Source organism: Amphiura filiformis, chromosome 9 (assembly GCF_039555335.1).
Source record: "Amphiura filiformis chromosome 9, Afil_fr2py, whole genome shotgun sequence".
Classification (NCBI taxonomy): Eukaryota; Metazoa; Echinodermata; class Ophiuroidea; order Amphilepidida; family Amphiuridae; genus Amphiura; species Amphiura filiformis.
In genome coordinates this window covers 11,128,778-11,151,954 of record NC_092636.1, presented here as the reverse complement: position 1 = coordinate 11,151,954, position 23,177 = coordinate 11,128,778, and the positions used below count along the sequence as shown (strand labels likewise).

Genomic DNA, 23,177 nt, shown 5'->3' with positions numbered 1-23,177 from the left:
TGAAATTACCTTCCAAATATTTGGCTTTAAATGTTGACTGTACCCACCAAGTTCCATGTCCATCCAACAGTTTTTACTAATTTGACCTCAGATGACCCCGAAATGACCTTCCAAAAATTTGGCTTAAAATGTTGACTGTACCCACCAAGTTTCATGTCCATACGACAGTTTTTACTAATTTGACCTCAGATGACCCCTGGTGACCCCAAAATGACCTTCCAAAAATTTGGCTTTAAATGTTGACTGTACCCACCAAGTTTCATGTCCATACGACAGTTTTTACTAATTTGACCTCAGATGACCCCTGGTGACCCCAAAATGACCTTCCAAAAATTTGGCTTTAAATGATGACTGTACCCACCAAGTTTCATGCCCATACGAGTTTTTAATAACTTGACCTCAGATGACCCCTGAGTGACCTCGGATGACCCCGTAATGACCTTCCAAAAATTTGGCAAAATCAAAGAACTATTTCATCAAAGTAATAAATCAAAACAGAAAGATGCTTCCTTTACGAGTTATCACTCATTGAAAGTGCTACTTTGCTATACTTTACATGGAAAGCGACTATCTTAAAGTCGTCATATTTCCTTAATTACATGACCGATCAAGCTGTTATTGGGATATGTGATGCACAGTTGAAAATTAATTGTTAAAAGATTTGGTGACCTCAGTTGACCTTTGACCTTGTATGTGACCTTTGACCTCACGAAATTGGAAAAAGTATGTTGCGCTGAAAAATCAAATTTGGCAATACCAAAGAACTATTTCATCAAATAAATCAAAACAGAAAGATGCTTCCTTTACGAGTTATCACGCATTGAAAGTGCTACTTTGCTATACTTTACAAAGAAAGCGACTATCTTAAAGTCGTCATATTTCCTTAATTACATGACCGATCAAGCTGTTATTGGGATATGTGATGCACAGTTGAAAATTAATTATTAAAAGATTTGGTGACCTCAGTTGACCTTTGACCTTGTATGTGACCTTTGACCTCATGAAAATCTAATCAGGTCGAGTACCTCTGGCCACGCAACTCCCCACCAAGTTACGTCACTGTACCCCATACGGATCTCCAGATAATCTGTTCACAAGGTATTTTGCTTATTACGCATATATTATGCAAATTAGGTACTTAATTACCATATTTTACGCTCAAAATCTAATCAGGTCGAGAACCTCTGGCCCCGCTACTCCTCACCAAGTTATGTCACTGTACCCCATACGGATCTCCAGATAAGCTGTTCACAAGGGTTTTTTTGCTTGATACGCATCAAATACGCATAAATTATGCAAATTAGGTACTTAATTAGCATATTTTGCGCTGAAAATCTAATCAGGTCGAGAACATCTGGCCACGCTACTCCCCACCAAGTTACGTCACTGTACCCCATACGGATCTCCAGATAAGCTGTTCACAAGGGTTTTTTTGCTTGATACGCATCAAATACGCATAAATTATGCAAATTAGGTACTTAATTAGCATATTTTGCGCTGAAAATCTAATCAGGTCGAGAACATCTGGCCACGCTACTCCCCACCAAGTTACGTCACTGTACCCCATACGGATCTCCAGATAATCTGTTCACAAGGTATTTTGCTTATTACGCATAAATTATGCAAATTAGGTACTTAATTACCATATTTTGCGCTCAAAATCTAATCAGGTCGACACCCTCTGGTCATGCTACCCCCTATAAAGTTTCATCATCATAGCACTTACGGTTCTCAAGATAACGCGTTCACAAGCTTTTTCCGAACGCACACACGCACACACGCACACACGCACACACACACACACACACACACACACACGGACACACACACACCATAGTGATTACTAAGTCTCTCCCTGAACATTCAGGCGAGACAAAAAGCGACGCCTTGTGCGCAGATGGCAAATAAGTTAACTCAACTTGCTGTTGACAAAGAGCAACTTCAGTTCGCGAGGAGTGTAGCCACTATAAGAAGGCACTAGCATATAAAGCACATAAACAACATCACAGCATCAGCACACAGGTCGCTTGGTTTCATTAAAAGGAACTTACACTCTTGTCCTAAAAGCACCAAAGCATATGGAAACGTTTTGGCAGTATTGTCTCATTTGATAAAGACCTCCTCATCCACACACAGTGCAAAGTTCTATGTACACAATTCACTGGGTCATTGCACAGGAGATTAGGCTTGATCAATAATGCATAAGCACACCCAGGGAGTTTGCAATTAGGACCACTCCATTGTTGTGCATGGGTAAATTGGAGGGGGAAAACACAATCAATATTCACAAACTGGTCACGAAGCATGTGTTGGTTTTCTGTTTCTTACAAACTTTTATTACTACAATTTTTTCACAGTTGCACAGAAATGTTAATACTGATACACATCAAAAATAAAATATATAGTTTTAATAAAATAAAAAAGGAGTTGAAAAAGTTTTAAAAACATGTAATAAATAGTAGTTTAAAATGTGTTGGTTTTCTGTTTCTTACAAACTTTTATTACTACAATTTTTTCACAGCTGCACAGAAATGTTAATACTGATATACATCAAAAATAAATAGTTTTAATAAAATAAAAAAGGAGTTGAAAAAGTTTTAAAAACATGTAATAAATAGTAGTTTAAAATGTGTTGGTTTTCTGTTTCTTACAAACTTTTATTCACAGTTGCACAGAAATGTTAATACTGATATATATTATATACATAATAAAAATATAGTTAATAAATAAAAAAAAGAGTTGAAAAAGTTTTAAAAACATGTAATAAATATTAGTTTTAAAACCAGCACCAAAATATATTCAACTAACATGTATCACATTTATATGGAGGCATGTAAGCAGTTCATAATCAAGGTTTGCATGATAAAGTAATAATAAGGCCAAATAAAAAACAAAACATGTTTCTCTTCCCCTCTCACTTCCTAGAGGCTGCTTCAATTATAGAATGAGTTATATTACTGTTACAAAAAGATGTCTAGGAAGATTTCTATAGCCTTGGTAATACAACAAAACATTTCTGGAAGGTTCATGATCACTAGAGGGGCCTATACCTATCAGAACAATGAATTTTTTCAGGTATTTATTGTATGCACTAATTGAGAGTGCAAATATGGCCATATAGGCCTATACATATTTTTCAATAAACCTGGACGAAACATGCTTTTATTCTTACTTGCCCTACCATAAATTAAATGAATAATATAACTTGTTATGAGCACTGTTATGGTAAACCTATAGCACCAAACATAAAACAGTAAAACAATAATATCCGAATTAAAAAACACCACCTCAAGGTTTGTGGGTATGGCACATTGTCACATAAAGTGAAAGTGATGATAATAATATTTAAAATACCATCTCTTATACATGTATGTATGAAAGCACTGGTATTTGTAATTTCATACAACTAGTCCAAAAATTTCCAATTACTTGCAGACGTTTCGGAAACTGCAACAATAGCATCGATAAAGGAAACTGTGAGTTTCCGAAACGTCTGCAAGTAAGTGGAAATTTTTGGACTAGTTGTATGAAATTACAAATACCAGTTTAACATGAACAGTCCTGATGAACATCTTCAAGAAGTATGAAAGCACTGTCTTTTTTCATTGATTGTAGTGATATTTTACAAAGACATAATTATACAATGTCCAACAAACTATTAAAACTGACTTGCACATCACATGATGACAAAAATAGAAAACAATGAAAATGATAAGAACCTCAGTGCAGGCCTACATGTGTATTATAAAGCACCAGACAACATTTTTATATGCACACATTCAGAATGTGCAGTTAAATTCCTAGCTTAAGCCAAGTCCAGAAATATTTAGCATCTCAGTTGACAAGTTTCCATAGATTTTTAATGGCATCTTCATGCAATGGATGGTGTCTTAAGAATAAGAGTATTGATTATTCTCAAACTGAGAAGTGTTCATGCTTTTTATTTTCACTCTTAGCTTATACAATAATTTGTCATTTTTGTCTACACACATGTAGGCCCTTTATTGGTACACAATTTTACATACATTCAATCCTTGTATCTGTATAAAAATATACAAAAAATAAATACACAATGATGTACATGGTTTAGTGCCCTTAGATTGCTCTACTGCAAGTACGCTTATTGTGCCCCTGTACCTTGCACTTGGTACATGTAATTTGAAATTTGGGTGCACGCCTACACTTGCCCTCCAAAACTCGTAAACGGTGCTGTTTGTGCATGATCTGTGCAAGTACCGTTGAATCATAATTTGTGGAACGAAAGTACCATTTGGTAACCAAATCGTTGAGCTTTTCTAGCCCTTGCTGACAGAAGTCAACAATGTTCCCATGCCTTCTTATTGCTTCCGGCAGATGACAAGCAAAAATATGCATGTATGGGGTAACATCTTTTGTCAAATAAAGATGTCCCCCATATAACTTGACCCAATCTCTAGCACCTTCTTCAAATTCTTCTATTTGTTCTTCTGTCATGTCCTGATTCAGTTGATCCATAAGTGACACAAAGTTTGTCCACATTAATTTGATTTCTTCTAATTTGGGATGGTTTGGAATCAACTCATCAAACTGAATTTTTGCCATGATCATGCGATGTTCTGGTCCAGAAAATGAGTCATAGTCCAATTTGCCATCTTTAACTGTAAAAAACCAATCTGAAATCCCTATGTCTTCTATGAATTTTCTAAACATCCCAAGATTCTTCATTTTGGACAGATTTTCAGAGGTTAGCTTGATATGGTTGTCAAGGTCTTGAAGATATTTGATAATATGATAGACCATCTGGTCAGCAATGCGAATGTAAAGATGCAACGTATCAGGAATAACATTGACAAGTGGTACAGACCGAAACAAGGGTTGCATTGTGCAGTTGAAATTGTCTTTTCTTTTCCCTGCTAGCCTACAAATTTCATCAATTGTTCTAGCACCTTTTGTTGCGTCACTCATAGACCAGAATTTACTCATATCAAAGCGTTCATCTTTTGGACATTTGCACCATACACACGAAAATTTACTCGCAAACCCTCCAATTCCCATGATTTGATTGAGGAACTTGAGATCACCACCAAGAAATTTTTCTATGAGTATCTCTTGACCATTGACATTAACCGATGTGAGATTCTCAAATTCATCAATCAAATCCCCTAGAATTGCTTTCAAACATGTATTATTCTCAGGGCACCTTAGAATTGCTACTAGGTAATTTCCTAGTTCAGATTTGCATGTTGCTTCCCCTATAATTGTGATTGAAAAGTTAACAAGATGCTTCTTCTTTCCTGCACGTGTTCCATCCCCACTCAACTTTATCTTTACACTCCCATTTTCTATTAGGTGTGCCCTGGCTGGATCTCCTAAAACAGACTGCAGAGTTTCTTTAATGGAGCGCACAACACCAGTAAAACGCTGACCTCCTATCACCGCCTCAACATCTTTAAGTGGGCACTGACTATTTAGTTCAAACTTCTTTGACTGAATCGCTCCCAATCTTGGCAAATTGTCATAGCGCTGCGCAATTTCATGGTAACCTTTGATAGGAATATTGAACGCATCTAAGATGAACAACATATCTGCTACTTCTTGCTCTGATACCTCTTCATGTGCATCATCATTTTCATTTGAAAATGTCATTTTTACTATCTTCCCATTTTCATCTCTCATTGTTAAACAAATTGGTGTCATCCCTGCTTGTCTTACTTTACTGTCTACTGATGTACGTATATCATCAATTTTTTTTTGCACGATGCCTGTATGTTTGAGCCCTTTTGTAGTCTTTCTTATTTTTTGCTCTACCTCTTAGACCATGATTTTCCTTGATTGGATCCTTTAACCTGTCTATTTGCCTTAAAAGCTCATTTTTTTCCTGCTTGCTTTGATTCACCTCTGTTTGCAAGTTCTCTACATCTAATTCCAGTTTCTGTCGTTTAGCCCGCTCATTGCCTAAATCATCCTCTAGTTTCCTTTTTGTTGGACTGCCTGTTTTGTGAGGTAATTTAAGATCATATTTTGAATTAGGCCTACTCCATTTGTCTAACAAATTCTTCAATGATTTGCCACCAGCACTTCTCATTTTTGAAACATGTTCTATCATTTTCTTAATTTTGCACTGAAACGTTTTTACTACATCATGGAGATCAAATTTCTCTGCACTCAATTTATGCCTACTTAAAATTGTATTCAGCACTGATTCTACATTATCAACAGATTTTGGATCTTGAACATCTTTGACTGCCAAATTGTAAATTAACAAATTATTTATGTCAAGGTTCACCATGTGTGGAAACATCTCTGAAGGCTGTGGAGCTGCATCAATTGACATTGAAATAAATGTGAGAAGAAGCTGAACTATAATGACCTTGCTAGACAATGCCATCTTGGAATTAAGAATTGCTGATCACAATATAATATGTGTACAAAATAAATAGGCCTGTTATTATACTTAATTGCTACACATGTACTTACTATTATATGTCAGTTACAACAATGTAAATTGGAATGGCTTTGCAACACTGTTTTAAAACAGAGATACAATGAACACACTAATAGGCTCTTAACAGGCAGGGCTCATTACAACATGGGCTAATAAAGAATGATGTTCATACAGCTGGGCGCAGACTGCGTTTTGCATGCGTGACCGATGCACGCTTTTGTGGACCTACGCGGGCGTAAGTTGGGACTTGATTAAATTGCGCAGTTATAAAAACTAGTAATTCTTGTCCATTACAAGCTGATCACAATGCAAGAGCATCAATCAATTTGTGAAAAATGCCTAAAAACTACAAATTTGGGATAAATGTCAAAATGGGTTTGAAATATAATTGATCACTAATTTGGATCTAAAAAAGCTGATATCACGAAACAAGATGTGACATCTCTGCGACTGTCACACAATATAATTATCCAATTAGAGTCACAAGTTCTTGGTTCGGCAACACACAATTTTAGAAACAAATGCATACAGAATAAACATGGGATATGTGGTTAAAATTCAAAATGGAATATGGTTAAAATTCAAAATGTCACCAGTCTATTCAATTGTGTCCATTTAAGTCATATACATGTAAAGTTGTCGAAGTCAGCTCTGTTGCCAAGTCCTCTGACAAATTTCATCACTAAAACGAATCCCCGATGACTGCAGATCATAACGCCATCATTTGTATATTCCACAAGTGGTTCTCGTTCACATAACCGCAGGATTACCCGGTTTTCAGAAACAAATGCAAAGTCTTTGTTTTTGTTATTGATCCTGTAATTCCAATCGTCACCTAAGAGTTCATCAAGAACATGCAGATCATCCACAACAAATTGTCCACGCTTGTGGGGCTTAGCTTTGGCAATAATAACTGTAAACAAATCCTTTGGTATTTGGACACGTATCTCCACTAGGCTGTCCACCTTTCGTTGACAATGCAACGATTCCTTGATGGCAATCCGTAAGTTAATAAAAAATAATTGCTTTGTTTCATCAGTGCTGGTCAAAAACTCTTCAGGAATGTCTAAAATGTCAGTTGCAGGTCGCCATTCATCATATTTATTGTCCCATCCAGTGTAATGAACTTTGCATAACAGTTGGTCTTCAAATTTGGTGTCAATCACCTCTAGTTTATAAAAATCTCTTGTTGACCATGTCTCTTTTGGTGTTGAATGTTTATCACAGTCACTAAGTAGAGCTGGACCAGTTGCAAGCTTTTTGTAGTCAACCCTCGGCAGGTCTTTTAATCTTGATGAACACCGTTCCATCACTTGGATCTGGAAAGCAAAACAAAAGGTTACCGTATTTATTTTTTAAATCAAAGGATATCTGATTCAGTGGCGGCAGCAGGGTTTTTTTTTTTTCGGGGGCAAAATCGACAAATTTTGCACAAAATTGCTGCAAAAAGTGGAAATTTATGTAATTTTGGTTTTTTCCCCCTCAAAAGTGGGGGAAACTGGGGGGGGGGGGCAAGATGCAATGCCATCTTGATGTGCAGTATTTTAACCTAGCCTAGGCACTCCAGGGGCTGTGCAACAGGGGCTGTGCAACAATTCCCCCAAGCCTAGATAAAATTTCCAAACTGCTTGCCAAAAATCAAAATTTTTTTTGCACACGCCAAATTTTTGGGATCCCAATTTGAAAACATTGATGCATTTTTTTAAAGCGTTTTCGTACTATTAAATTCCTACTAGCCTTTTATTCACAAGGCGCCCCATCGCATTAATATGGGTACCAAAATTGCCCCCCCCCCCTTTGCCTTTTGACTTGCCAAAAATTTATGCAGAATCTGCATCCCCCCAAAAAAAAAAAAAAATAAATTTAATAATTATTACTGCCCCAAACACAATATTACAAGAATTACTTTTTTTAATGCTAAATTAAGACACTATAAACCCTGGACAACATTTTGCGTTAAAAGTAAACACCCAATTTTAAAAACTTTTTTGTCCAATCTTTTTGTATGTCTGCCGAATTCTGCATTTTTCTTGGACTTCGTCTCAAAACTGTATGGAGATGCCGAATTCGGCAGACATGGCATGCAATACTCATTCACATACATCACATGCACGACAAACTTTTATACTTAAAATAAACTTTAATTCCGGCACTTCACTCATGCACTGAAATCCATTGCAATTTTCATGTATTCATATAAATATATTAATCGAATACATTAATTTTCCATTATAAAAAACAACATTTTAAATACCACAGAAACTTACTTGTGTCGGGTCCCCATATCACTGTAAGCGTAAAAATACAGCACACATCAAACCATAACAACACCCCTACAGGGCTAGTTCCACGGCTCGAGTCGACTTGGCCTTGGTCCGGTTGGGAGATTTGACATCCACGGAAAAACAAAAATGCGATATTTCCTTGATTCAACACTCTGTTGAACCAGCAAATGACTTTAATTGAAATTGAAATAGTATGTCAGAACTAAAACTATCTTTTTGAACGCAAAGAAATGTTAAAATTAAATGGAATGATGCGAAGTACGTCCTTTCGATCAGCTGATTGAAGCGTAATGGCGGCGGCGTCCCCAAGCAACGCATCCGGGATGTCGTGATGACGTCATGCTAATGGGCTATTTCCTAACACGCATACCGATTGGATATTATTTTACATTATTGAATGGTCCGGAAATAATATTTGACCAATCAGAATTGTTTTTATAGATACTTCTAGCGCAGATAATCAATTTTGTAATTCATTTTGGGAGAAAAAAAATCGATCATCAGCAGCCGCGAGAGGGCGATTTGAATGTCGAGATTTCACGGGATTCACGCTAATTTTTGCCCTTTCGCATGTAAAAAAAGGGTGATTTTGCAACATTTACACGACCCGTCCTAAGAAATGAAAGCTTCTAAACACATTTTATGAACGGATTTTGTGAGAAGAATGTGTATACTTTTAAAATCTGAAAGGGATTTTAATTGAATATTTTTATTTCATTCAGTAGAAGCTCGTTTAGTGAAAATTGGCCTGATTTCTCTATGTAACCAGTTTCATTTTAATGATCCGAGAGCAAATGAGACAACATTTGCATATAGCTGGCATATAAGACCATAGTCAGACAACTGGTGGAATATGCTCCATTATGTTGGGATCCACACACTAAGAAAGCCAAAAATCAAATTGAAATGATTCAAAAGAGAGCAGTGAGGTTCATTCAGAGTGATTACCACTCACGCTCTAAGGGATGTGTCACCAAAATGACAGATGATCATGACCTTGACCTGGCTTCACTTGAAACCAGAAGAACCAGTCATCGATGCATCGTCTCACAGTTCTCCACAAAGCTGCATCCGGTCACCTATCCCTACCCGTCGGAAACGGGAAACCTGCTTCAGCCTCCTTTGCGTCAACCACGGCTCCACAACCATTCTGCATACCAACATTAATTCACGCCAACAAAGACGTCTACAAATACGCCTTCCTACTCAGAACTGTTCGCGAGTGGAATGATCTACCAAATAATTTGGTTGAAATATCAGATCCCACTCAATTTAAAAACAACACCTGCAAGAAAGTGGATCGTTTCAAAAACAGCGCTATTCCATACTTTATCAATTTATTGAATAACTAAATGCCCTGAACTGTTTTGCATATTCTGACTTTTTAAATATGGAAATATTGAGGCAATTTTAGCCTTTTAATGGTGTGTATTTATAATGTTTTTGAATGATGTCTTGAATAAGTGCAATATTTTATTTTCTATCAACAGCAGTTGCTGTATTTTTCCTTGTTAATATTGATACTGTATTTTTTCATGTTTCATTGTTTTTAATATTGTAAACCACTTGTAATTTGGCCTGAGGGCCACGATTTGTGTGTGAATAAAATATACTATAAAATACTATACTATAAATACTATAAATAGAGACTAATTTACACGAACCGCATGCATGCGCATAACAACCTATCCGAGTGACTCCCCAGCAAACACAAAAACGTTTTTAGAACGTTTTAAATAAGTTATATTTTGGGGTTTGGTTTAGGTAAAAACGTTTTAATAACATTAAAATGTCGGGTTATATAAAGGTCATGAAATCGTTTTAAAACGTTTTGTATGAAAACACACTACAGCAATATTTTTAAAATGTTTTCGAAATGTCATTGTAAACTATTTTTGCAAACATTTTTGGCCAAATATTTTGTCAACACTTAAATAACATTATGTTAAAATATTTGCACCCAGCAAACACAGAAATGTTCTTGAAATGTTTTTTACAAAACGTTTAATAACATTTAAATGTCGGGTTATATATAAAGGTCGTGAAAACATTTTAAAAACGTTATTGTAAATATTTTGGGCAAACATTTTTTGCAAAATATTTTTTCAACCCCAAAATAGCATTCTGTTTAGAATGATTTTTACCAAGTTTTCAAAAATGTTTTTGGAATGTTATTAAAACATTTTTATACCCTTTATATAACCCGACATTTAAATGTTTTCAGTAAAACATTTGTGTTTGCTGCAGTAAATTACCAACAAATGTTTTTAATGTTATAAAAACGTTTTATACCATTAATGTACCCTTTATATAACCCGACATTTAAACGTTTTCTGACAACCTTTTATAACCTTTTGCGAATGATGTCGAAAACGTTTTGTGTTTGCTGGGTCCTCAAGGAGTGTTGGGCAGTATCAACATCAAGATCAAAACTAGATGATGCCAAAACTGAATATCATTGTTTTCAGATAGCTGAGTGTGATTCTCGCCAACTTTTCTGCCTGCTTGATAAGCTTTTTGTGTATAAACCATCCAAAGTGCTACCTTCTGATCTCACGAATCAAAAAAGGACTTAGCCAGTCGCTTTAGTCAGTGTTTGGACGAGAAAATTCGCAATGTCCGCCTTGCTTTGGATGCGTCTGCCACCGCACAGTCTGTTCTAAGCCTGTTCTATTAGCTGATGTTAAGCGCGAGTGCAAGAGCCGCTTATCGCAATTTGACGCCTTGTCATCAGAAGAAGATCATCAAACGCTCAGCTATAAAGATTTTCAGTTGGACCTCTGCCTGCTTCACTAATTATTATATATATAGAAGACCTGATTTTCATGATTCCATCAATCACCTCAATTGTGAACTCATCCCTCCAATCCGGCGTGTTACTGTTTGAAACAGGCGCTTGTTTGTCCATTAAGAAAACTAGCCTGGATGCAAAGTATATTAAAAACTCCCGCCCTGTCTTCAACCTACCGTTTCTAGTAAAAGTAATCGAACTTGTGACGCGTTGCCATCAACCAATTGCAAACTTATCTGAATAACAACTCCATGTACTCAAAGTACCAGTCTGTTTATTGGAACTTCCACAGTGCATTAGAAACAGCATTGGTACGTATCGATAATGAAAGCAGTAGACGAACACCAAGAAGCGGTGCTTGTACTTTTAGAACTTTCAGCCGCCTTTGGTATAATTGACTCTTCCCCCGGGACTCTTCCATCTTACAAACAGAGGAAGAGGCTTACGCATCAAACCAGAGGATGATTTAAGCACTTCCCAGCAAGTCTTGCGGTTAGCACAGCTGTGTGAGTGAACATGACACCACTGCCCGCCCACTGCATACACACGTGCATGGTTAAATTTGAATTTGGACTGATATATTTACAATAAATACACATTCAAAATGCCAGTCGATTTCACATTTTATGTTATCTACAGAAGGTGTGAATTATCCTTCATGCATACATCACTTTAGATCTGAAATCGACCAAGTAATAACGACACACGGGCAATTCTAAAACAACATCTTTTGCACAGAGTTCAATGGGATTTGAAAAGTAAAGTGGCAGTTGAAACTCTAGTGATAACACTTTTACAGTGCATGATGGGGCTTCCTTAAATCATCCTCTGGCATCAAACACTGGAACATGGAAACATTCAAACATTATACAAGCGAGTGCACTGAGGCGGCTGAAAGAGCGTTATGGCATTTGTGGATCAGCATTGCAGTGGTTCGCGTCATATCTCCAAAACAGGAAACAGTCTGTCATCATTGGGTATGTAGCATCACTCTCAACTCTTGATTATATACTCTTGACTGGGGAATGCCCCAGGGATCTGTCGTACGACCAGTTACGTTTATGTCATTATACGGGCCCGCTGCAAGACATTATTGATGCACACCACAATCTCTCAGCATCACCTATGCCGATGACACGCAGCTCTAAATCATGATGAAGCCCCAAGATCGCGACAGTGTATTATTGGCAAGAATAGATTAGAAAAGATGGTAGAAAACAAATTGATGCTCAATGACAATAAGGCATTGCATGTGTCCTCCCAGTTCACAAATAAATTACATCTGAATGACATAAATGCTTGCGGCTCCCCCGTTTTGTCCTCTGCCTTGGTCCGATACGATACCTTGGTGTGATCTTGGATGACACACTTTAACCATATCCAACCACGTCAACAACATTTGCAAAAGGGCCAAGATCGGAAAGTTGCGTCGCTACCTTGACCATGTTGACGAGGATAGTGCGGAACTAAGCTCGTGTACAGTCCTGTACAATGATTTTATATAGTCGATAATATATTATCGAGTAGAGCTCATGGAGGCAGCCATTAGCAGACCACCCATTGTCAGATGGCTGGATGATTTTCAGCTGCACACACAAATGAATAGGAGAATTTTGAAAATGAATCATGACTTTTTGATAAACCGCTTACGGCAAAAAGTCTGAGCACTGGGTGATTCAAAATTTCACATACAATGCACAAAACAATATTTGTAAAATCTCTGTCGAGAGATTAAAAAAGTTATCGAGAGAATTTTCTGTAATATTGTTTTAAATTAGCAAAAAATACAATTTTCTAATCAGAAAAATGACCACAATTCCTATCTTGCCATTGAAAACTACAGGAAGACCAACCGCAGAGCTTCAAGCCACATGCCAGACATCCTGGTGCCAACTGCAAATGGCTGCGCCCATGTGATGTAAGTCGATAATATATTATCGACTTTATAAAATCATTGTACAGGACTGGTGTATGTGACGGTAACTTCTAGACTTGGACAGTTGTAATGCTAGTCTTGTACGGTCTTCCTGACAAAGACCTTTCTATGCTAAAACGCTGATGCATGAGTGGTTGCCCGCATCAGCAACCATGATCACATAACACCCATACGCGAACTATACTTGGCTACCGGTGCATCAGAGAATTGAAAACAAAATCTTGCTCCTGACAATTAAGGATCAATAAATGATACAAGAGGATATCTTGAATATGAACAACAGGAAAGAAAACGAGCAAGGTACACCAACTTGATGTGCGGAAACAAGTAAAATACAGACTAGACAATATGCAGGGGGGAGGGGGCAAAACCAGCAAATGTAGGCATAGGAAGTAGGTAAAGTTCGATAGCCAAAAATTCCCAGTTCCAAGGCTCACAAAAGTGCTAAACCTGCAAAAACAACAAGAATCAATTTATATTTTTTGTATCTTTTTTAGGTGTTTTAATGATTGTGTATGTGTAATTTGTATTTCGTTCACGCCATGCCTGGTGGTCAGTAAAGGCCCCAGTTGTCTTGGATGTTTGTTGGTTTCTTTATTCTTTTAAATTTGTATGTTTAAATTGCTTGAATAAAGATGATGGAATAATAATAAATCACTGTGCACATAAACAGACTCGGTAAACCAAACAACCAATGTAGGTACAAAAACAGGCAAAGTTCCGCACTATCCTCGCCTCGTCAAGGTAGCGTGCTTCATTGAGGTAAGACATGCTTATTTTGCTCTGAGCTTATCTTGTTTGCTACTGAGTTCTATTTGAACTTGCCTTCAGTTTTTGACTTCAATTTGTTTTTAAACTACAGCATGTAGTTTTCATTGTTTGCGTTTATATTTTGTTGTCTGTCCCTGAAGAAGAGCAGTTTATCTGCTCGAAACGTCGGTTGTTTTTTGTCCGTCTGGTTTTGTTTGTCTGCTCCAGATTACTTTTGTACTGTTTTGCTGACACTTCTGTGGGCTCTGAAATTGGCAATTTTTGGCCATCGAACTTTGCCTGTTTTTGTACCTACATTGGTTGTTTGGTTTACCGAGTCTAACTTCGTTGAATAGATTCATCAGGTTTGTTCAGTAAATAGACATTTTGGATTTTAGTTTGACAAAACCAAGTGAATATTTGGTACTCATTACAATATTTCGTCCTACTCGTCGGAGGACTTCATCAGGTATGACCATGATGACTGATATGGTCATCATCATTATTCTGATCCACTTTCCCGGGAAACAAGTTTGAGTGGTTTCCGGAGCTGCTTAGTCTCTTTTGCAGACTTCAAAAGTGGATCGTAGACGACGTGACTTAAGAGGTATGTGCCCTCCTCTCTGCTTACCGAGTCTGTTTATGTGCACAGTGATTTACATCATTGATCCTTGTTGTTTTTGCAGGTTTAGCACTTTTGTGAGCCTTGGAACTGTTATTTTGGCTATCGAACTTTACCTACTTCCTATGCCTACATTTGCTGGTTTGCCCCCCCCCCCCTGCATATTGTCTAGTCTGTATTTTACTTGTTTCCCCACATCAAGTTGGTGTACCTTGTTTTCTTTCCTAATTCAATGAATTTGGCGGCCACTTTGTTTTTAGGGGGCTGTCATTTTCTTCGGAGGGGTCCCAAATATACGGGGGGGGGTCATACATTTTGGAAAGAAAAATAGGGGGGGGGCATAAAATGTTTGATGGCCAAAATGTAGGGATTCACAAGATGATGACCACAGATAGTGTGTTTATTTTATTCAACTGATTTCAATACAAGGTGTATCGGTGGTGGGGCATACAAATTTTGTTGCCGAAACAGGGGGCGCAAAATGATAGCCTCCTTATACAAATTTTGACCCCAAAATATCCAAAATTGCAACGGAGCACCCCATACGCTAATGTGTATACCTCATGATGATGTGATTCCAACTGGTTGATTGCTTGTAACAAAAAATGTCTTATATTGATCTTATGGCTGCCCCTCTATTAATGTTTATTAAAAAGTCTGCTTCTTTAAAATGCAATATCATCGGCACTCTATAGAAAAGACTTTATATGTGGATCTAGAAAACACTTCTTCAGTTCGACACTGCGCTAGTTACACTATGCCATAGTCCATTTTTGAGAAATAAAATTTGTTATTTTAAAATCATGATTACCGCATGTATTTGAATTCGAAATTATGCAGATGTTTATCGCGAGTATTCAATAAATAAGATGTTTGTATTAGTCGCAATAAAGTTACAGTATACGTATTATTTTTATTGTCTACTACTACTGCTACAACTACTACTACTACTACTACTACTACTACTACTACTACTACTACTACTACTACTACTACTACTACTCCTACTACTACTACTACTACTACTACTACTACTACTACTACTACTACTACTACTACTACTACTACTACTACTACTACTATAGTAGTAGTAGTAGTAGTAGTAGTAGGCCTAAACTAGTACTACTACTACTACTACTACTACTACTACTACTACTACTACTACTACTACTACTACTACTACTACTACTACTACTAACACTACTAACACTACCTACTACTACTACTAACACTACTACTAACACTAATATAATAACACTAATAATAATAATACATTTGTAATAATAATAATAATAATAATAATAATAACACTAATAATAATAATAATAATAATAATAATAATAATAATAATAATAATATGCATATATTTATCCATGACTATGCCTATAACTCGGCAAAATGTGTCCACATAAGATAGAGATAGCAAATGCATACGATTCGGGTGACTTGTTTTAAACAGTTTCAGTCGTTCGTTCAATGGTTTTGCGCTATTCTGTGAGCTTCTGTGGTTCAAGTTCTTTTGTCGACTAATATTGAAAGCAAAATTTGTTACACTTCACGTAATTGGTATAAAGACACATTAAAGCCACACGATCTTATGAAATTGGTTAATATTCTTCAAACCTGATTTTTTGACATAGGCACTAGGCCTATTTGTAATATTTAGAAATACAGCCAGGCTCCAAGCAAATAAACGTGTTATTAACGCGTTTTGGTTTTGGTCAAAACGTTTTATATTTAATAATATTTATATGCCGGGTTATATAAAGGTCATGAAAACATTTTAAAAATGTTTTATTATGAACAACAGCAACATTTAAAAGAAATGTACATATATTATTGCAAAATATTGCCAACATATAACATTATGTTACTGTTAGAATGTTTTGCATTAAGTTTTCAAAAATGTTTTCTGAATGTAAAAACGTTTTATGTGATCTTTTTGGCGAGAAGCGTACGCGCTTCCGCCCCTGTTTTAGTTTCACTTTTGACATTTTCATGACCTCTAGTGTTGAGCGGAAGTTGCACAGTACCAGTTGCCAGTTTGTCGTCCAAATTTACTCCCGCATATTATTTGCCTGCTCGCTGCATAATTCGTAAGCTAGATTACGGACATAATTTGTTTGTTATAATGATTGATAATATAATGTTGATCATGGAATTATGGTGAAACGGGTGAAAAGTAAATATTAGGGTTATATGCCGCATTGGTGCAAAGAATCCCAAGGCTGTTCATGATAGCTATCATGCTATCATGTGAATGAAGTTGAAGATTTGAACTGAATTCCATAAATTATACGAAGTTTATTATACAACAATCTTGAATCTGATAAAATACTGAACCATAACAAGTACATGAAGCAGGAAACACAACCCGGTCGGCGGCGGCTTTGACTTGAGATGCTAGTAAAAATAGTATCAATTATTGATTTATCACTGTTCATCAAAAGTTACTAGTGGTAGTGCAGCTATAAAAAGAAAGGTTATTTGCAGGGGGTGTCTGAGGTGCCTCAGTCTTTTGAAAATTTTACAAAATGAGCGCCCAATGAAGGCATTTGGTGGACAATTTTTACACGTGGACAATTTGGTGGACAATTTGTTCAATATAAGGCCCAACTGAAACAGTTTGCAGTTCATCATTTCTAGTGGCGTGCCTGGACTTTTTGTGAGCATTATTCTGGCCCAATTTTGCTGGCGTTACATACCAGGGGTAGGCCTAAAACATCAGCAACTTGCCTGTGATACCATTATAGATACATCATTCATTTACTACGGCGAGGATCAAACTTTGATCTCTAGCTATCCCTATTATTAGCAGGGTGGTGTTTGTAAAACACCTGGGGTGGGGATTCCAGGGGGGGGGGGGGCAGGAGACATTTTTGCCGACACATTATGGTTGCGCAAATAAGTAGGCTACGCTTCCCGGACGCGTATTTATTTTCTGCAAGCATAAATGGTCTGCAATACGCTCCGGGAATACGCCAGTGTTCGAAATATGCCTCAAAAAGTTACAGGCCAGCCGGCTCTGTAACTCTGAAAAGTTACAGGCCCGAGTGAAAAGTTACCGGCCAAAACTGTTTAGAGTTTTGAAACGGGAAATTATAAGCTGGGACACATTTTTTTATCAACATATTTCCGTCAAGTTACAGCAAGTTCAGTACACAACAAACACAAAACGTTTTTAAAACGTTTTAAACAGGTTATATTTTGGGGTTTGGTAAAAACGTTTTAATAACATTAAATGTTGGGTTATATAAAGTTATATATTAAGTATGAAAACACACAACAAAAATATTTCTAAAATGTTTTCAAAATGTTATTGGAAATATTTTCTGCAAACAAGTTATCAAAAAATGTTTATGAATGTCATGAAAAGGTTATATAACCTTTATATAACCCGACATTTAAACGTTTTCTGGCAACCTATTCTAACCTTTTGCGAATAATGTCCAAAACGTTTTTTATTTGCTGGGTAGTGACGTTTTAAACCAAGGAATTATTTGTCATGGTATTTAAAATGAACTTAAGTGTATAATTATAATTCTGAATAGGTACTTTAGGGACGTGTAGGCTACTACTACGGGTAGTTTGGGAGTCTGAACTTAAACATGGGTCCCGATTTGAAAAAAAAAATCCCTGAACATGCAAGGTCCTGATTTGAGAAAAATTTGTCAAAAACTGTTTAATCAGCCGTTTTTAGGTAAAAAAATCAAACATGGGTCCAGATTTGGGAAATAAGATGGTCAAAAACGGTCGAATCAGCCGCATTTTTTAGGTTAAAAAATCCAAAAATACGGGTAGAAGTTTCAGAGTCCCCGCGGCACACTATGTCAAAATGTAAATCAAGTACGCCCCCTCCCCCGTAAACTTCTTACATAATTAAATTATGATCCATATTACTGATATCAGAGACTGTACTGTAGAGTCCGACTCGTACGCAGGCTGTTCAAAATCTCGTTACTATGACGAAATACGTTGGTAACTTGGTACCCCGGGCTTGGTACTATATAAAATGCACAGAATAAACGTAGAAGCGGTGGTTGAACCGTTGAAATGGTTCTAGTTCTAGCAAGATCGGGACTGATTTTGTTCGAATTGAAACTATTAAATTTATTTTGTACCGTGCTTCGTAAGTGATTTAATAAATAATGACAGATAGACAATGCATTATTTACGAATCATGTTTAAAATACTTTGAGCTTAAAAAGTTACCGGCCAGCCTGGCCGGCAACTAGACAGCTAGTCATGAAAGTTTCCAGCCGGCCCGGCCAAAAAGTTACAGGCCAATGGCCGGCTGATCGGCCCTATTTCGAACGCTGGAATACGCTAACCCAAACCCTAACGATTAGGTGTATTAGGCCCCCCCCCCCAAATGGTTCAGGAAAATAAGCTTCCCGGACGCAATACATTATTGGTGCACTGCGTGTATGGATTCAGTCCTATAGCTTAGTCCGCTAGTTCTAAGGTTAGATACTAGTCATAGGCCTTCACTAACCGCACCGTTCGGACTGGAACCTTATTTACGGACCGTATAGCGAAACTTACCGGATATTGACTTGTCGAGTCCATTGGTTCTCTGTACCAATGAATGGTACCCCCAAGATAATGAGACCCATGTGACACGGTTATCAGAGTCACCAACAACACCAAAAAGAACTTGTAATCTCCGATCACGATCCCCATTGCGGGATCTGAAGAACGTCTATATATCCAGATTGGAAGGGCAATAAAACAAACGTAAAAACTCAGAAACAGGCAATTCTATCCTATGTATAGTACAAACTGATAAAATGTCTGACAGGTACACGGAACCCGTGCTTTAAGTTCAGTGCACAATCTGTTACTTAAGGTGTGTGTATAATAAGTCAATGCCCAATGAACAATAACAGAAGAGCCTGTCTTTATTTCAAAAGGTCTTTGTTCCGTGTCCCTTTTATTGAAATGTACTGATGCAATTTCGCTTGTCAAGTTCACGTATAAATTTTTGCTATCTCAACAAATTTTAACTTTGATTGGCTATGATACACTAAATATTGTAGCTAATTGTTCCATCAAACAATACCAATCAAATTATCGAAATTTTAGAGTGAGGGTCTATACGGGGCAAGAGTTTTTGGGCAAGCCAAAAAAAAAAGGGGGGGGGTAAGCGACATTGGGGGGATTTTTGACACACATTAATGGAGCACCTAAATAAAACATTCTAAACAGGCTTAGGAAAACACCATGGGTGGAATTAATTTGTAATATACACCAAACATATTCAAAAATATAAATATAAAAATATAAATGGATCATATTCAAAATCCTGGTTTGCTTGCGTTCTGTTTTCATGGTACCAACCAAGGAGGTTTTTCACGGTGTCATAGTACTTTAGTACTCGGTAATACAATTATAGTGCCTGTATACGTGAACATTACTACTATAGGCTGATCAATTTGCTATTTTTGAAAAATGTCAACAATACATGAAGGCCTATTAAACTAGGATCCTTTAATTTTTCCATCAACCATGATATGCATGGTTGACAAAATATTGAAATTTGTTCATCACGTTTACACAACTTTGCGCACAACCTATAAAAGTCGGAATGGGTTCAATTTTGAGTTCCATATTATTGGTTGCGTAAAACTGGCGTTGAAGTGTTTCAAAACTTATTTTCGAATTTTAACTAGCTTGTTATCCAATTTATTTTAGATTTTAATAGGACTGTTATTTTTGTATTATACTATACTTCACCGAGTTCGAACTTATCAGGTCAAGTTCATATCTATTCGCCTTGCTTGCTGCCATTGAATAGAAAGTTTATTCTAGCTACATGCCAAACCACGCGTTTACGCGATCTTTTTTCCGGGTGAGTACTTCCAGTGTTGGTTGAACCAAAGACCCTAAACACAGGGATATTCAACAGCGGCATATTTCTTTTGAAGCGTTCTCCGTTTCGCTTGTGCTCTATAAGTAAAGAATTGTGAAACTATTTGCCACGGTGAAAACATGCATATTAATTTCTAGGTAGGTGTGAGAAATATTGCACTTTATTGCACTATGAAAATCCACAGCAAGGAAACCCTATCCTTTGGTCGGTACCACGGAACACCACCGTCGTTAAAAATTCGAAAAAATTAGCGGAGGACCTAAGTGGAGTGCAGTAGCGTAGCCAGCGGGGGGGGGGGCAGGGGGCAGAGTGCCCCTGACAAAAATGAAAGAAAAAGTGCCCTCTGACAAAAAATGAAAGAGAAAATCAGGAGGGCAAAGGAAAAGAAAAGGGCAAGGCCCTTTTCTAGCAAACCCCATCATAGCGAATTTCTTTATGGAATTTCTGGAACAGAAAGCAATCACGACTGCCCCGATTGATTGTAAGCCACGGTATTGGCATCGTTATGTGGATGACGTGCTCGAAATCATAAAAACAGAGGTAGTCCGAAATTTAACTGATCATCATGATCATCTAAACCAAGTTGACAAAACAGACAGTGTACGAGGAAGTGAAAGAAGGGCAAATATCATTTCTCGACACGCTTATTGTTCGGAAACCTGACGGTTCGGTAAAGCTCTTGTTATACAGGAAACCAACCCATACTGATCAATATCTCAGTTTTAATTGGGAAAGATAAAAAAATATCTCAGTTTTAATTCAGAACACCCCCTCCATCAGAAAATGGGTGTAGTCCGAACTCTATTTGACCGTATCTACAGCGTGGTCACGGAAGAAGCGGATAGAGTGAATAAAGAAAAACATGTGCGTGGAGCCCTTAAAAACTATGGCTATCCTAAATGGCCAGTGGATCAAGTGAAAGCAAATATGCAACTAAAATCTAAAATGTAAACCTAGCGCAAAGAAAGACCATAAGGATGAGGACAAAAGCAAGGGGATGGTAGTAGTGATCCCTTATCAGTCCCAGAACAACGCCAAATATGGATTAAAAGACCTTTGACCTTGGATGTACAACAGCATGTTATGATCTAATGGGAAACTGTGCACATCAACAAACACCATTTCTATCAAAAAGGCAACGGCCGATATAATTTGAAACCACATAAATTACTAGAGTTGGTTCTTCTCTTGGATTTGGACCAAGCTTTAGAATATCGACTGTTGCGTTTTGAAATAAAACAAACCAGAAATTTATCACCCATAGTAAAATATGGCACATGTACCGAATACATGTACATACATTGGCTGACCTTGTGGATTTCCTGGCCCAGCCATGCTAACCACATAAGGAGATTATACGATTAACCTAGTGCAGCTATTGTCATAGCAGGGTATTATTATGTAATACTCCTGATCCATATTTGGCGTTCTCTTGGACTGCTTATGTTAAAGGAATTTTTGAACGAGTTCAAAGAAATGTCAAAAAGCACCAAGTAGACACTGCAATGAAGCCCCATCAAACCCTCACAAAGATACTGGTCCACCCAAAGGACAAGAGAGACAAGCTAAAGACAGGCAATTGTATTTATGAGATCGGCTGCCAAAATTACGATCTTATTTATGTTGGTGAGACTTCTCGTTTGTTCGGGATTAGGCTAGCGGAACATCACGCGGAGGTTAAGAAAGCGAATGAGAAAAAGTTCATTCGGTCAGAACGAAGGGCATCAGAACAAGAACAAACAAAGTCAGTCATATCTGATCACGTCGCTAGGGCAAATCATGTCGTCAACTGGGAGGACTCCAAGATACTTGGCAAAGAGCATGTCAGAAGATCCAGAGAAGTACGAGAAGCGATGGAGATCAGAAAGAGGGGGACAAAGACTATGAATAGAGAGGAAGGCACTTATTTCCTAAGTCACGTATATGACCCACTTTTAAAGTCTGGAGACAAGACCAATCACAACCGGAAGTCAGTTTCCCGGGAAAGTGGATCAGATGGTCACATCTGATGAAGTCCTCCGACGTTTAGGACGAAATATTACAGTAAGTAAAATTACTGGTTTTGTCAAGCGAAAATTGCTAATTGAAATTGAGAGGCTAATATAATATACAAAACTGCCAACAGGTGAACTACGATAGTAAACTTTTGACGAGAGCGTATTTTAAGCGTTGAAATGCATTTGTCTCTGATTGGCTGCTGAGGCGATCTGCTGTTGCCGATGGAAAATTATGAATGCGCTGTAGGCTATACGCTTTCGGCTCCGACTTTGCAACATCACGGTAGCGGTTGTCAAAGAGCTTGAATTGGAGTGTGAAGGACTTGATGACGCGGAAGCGGAAGAAGTACAAACAGATCAAACAAATTTTGGTAAAAAGCCAATCTCAATTTAAGTTAATAGTCAATTTCCGATCAGATGTCTATTACGCATTGATCGCTCTCATTCAAAATGCATAGTGCCTCCCGGGCGGGGGTTCCTCGTGGACAAAAATTAAAAAT

General features: G+C 37.3%; 1 protein-coding gene across 1 annotated transcript in view; it reads right to left on the bottom strand.

The window, feature by feature from the left end:
• The window catches only part of LOC140159973 (uncharacterized), a 161,872-nt gene extending 142,246 nt beyond the window's left edge, over positions 1-19,626 (bottom strand). The window contains exon 1 of the mRNA XM_072183240.1: positions 19,354-19,626. Within this exon, the coding sequence (XP_072039341.1) occupies positions 19,354-19,491 (138 nt within the window). The 5' untranslated portion in view covers positions 19,492-19,626. The remainder of the gene's footprint in view (positions 1-19,353) is intronic.
• Between the last annotated feature and the right edge of the window lie 3,551 nt (positions 19,627-23,177).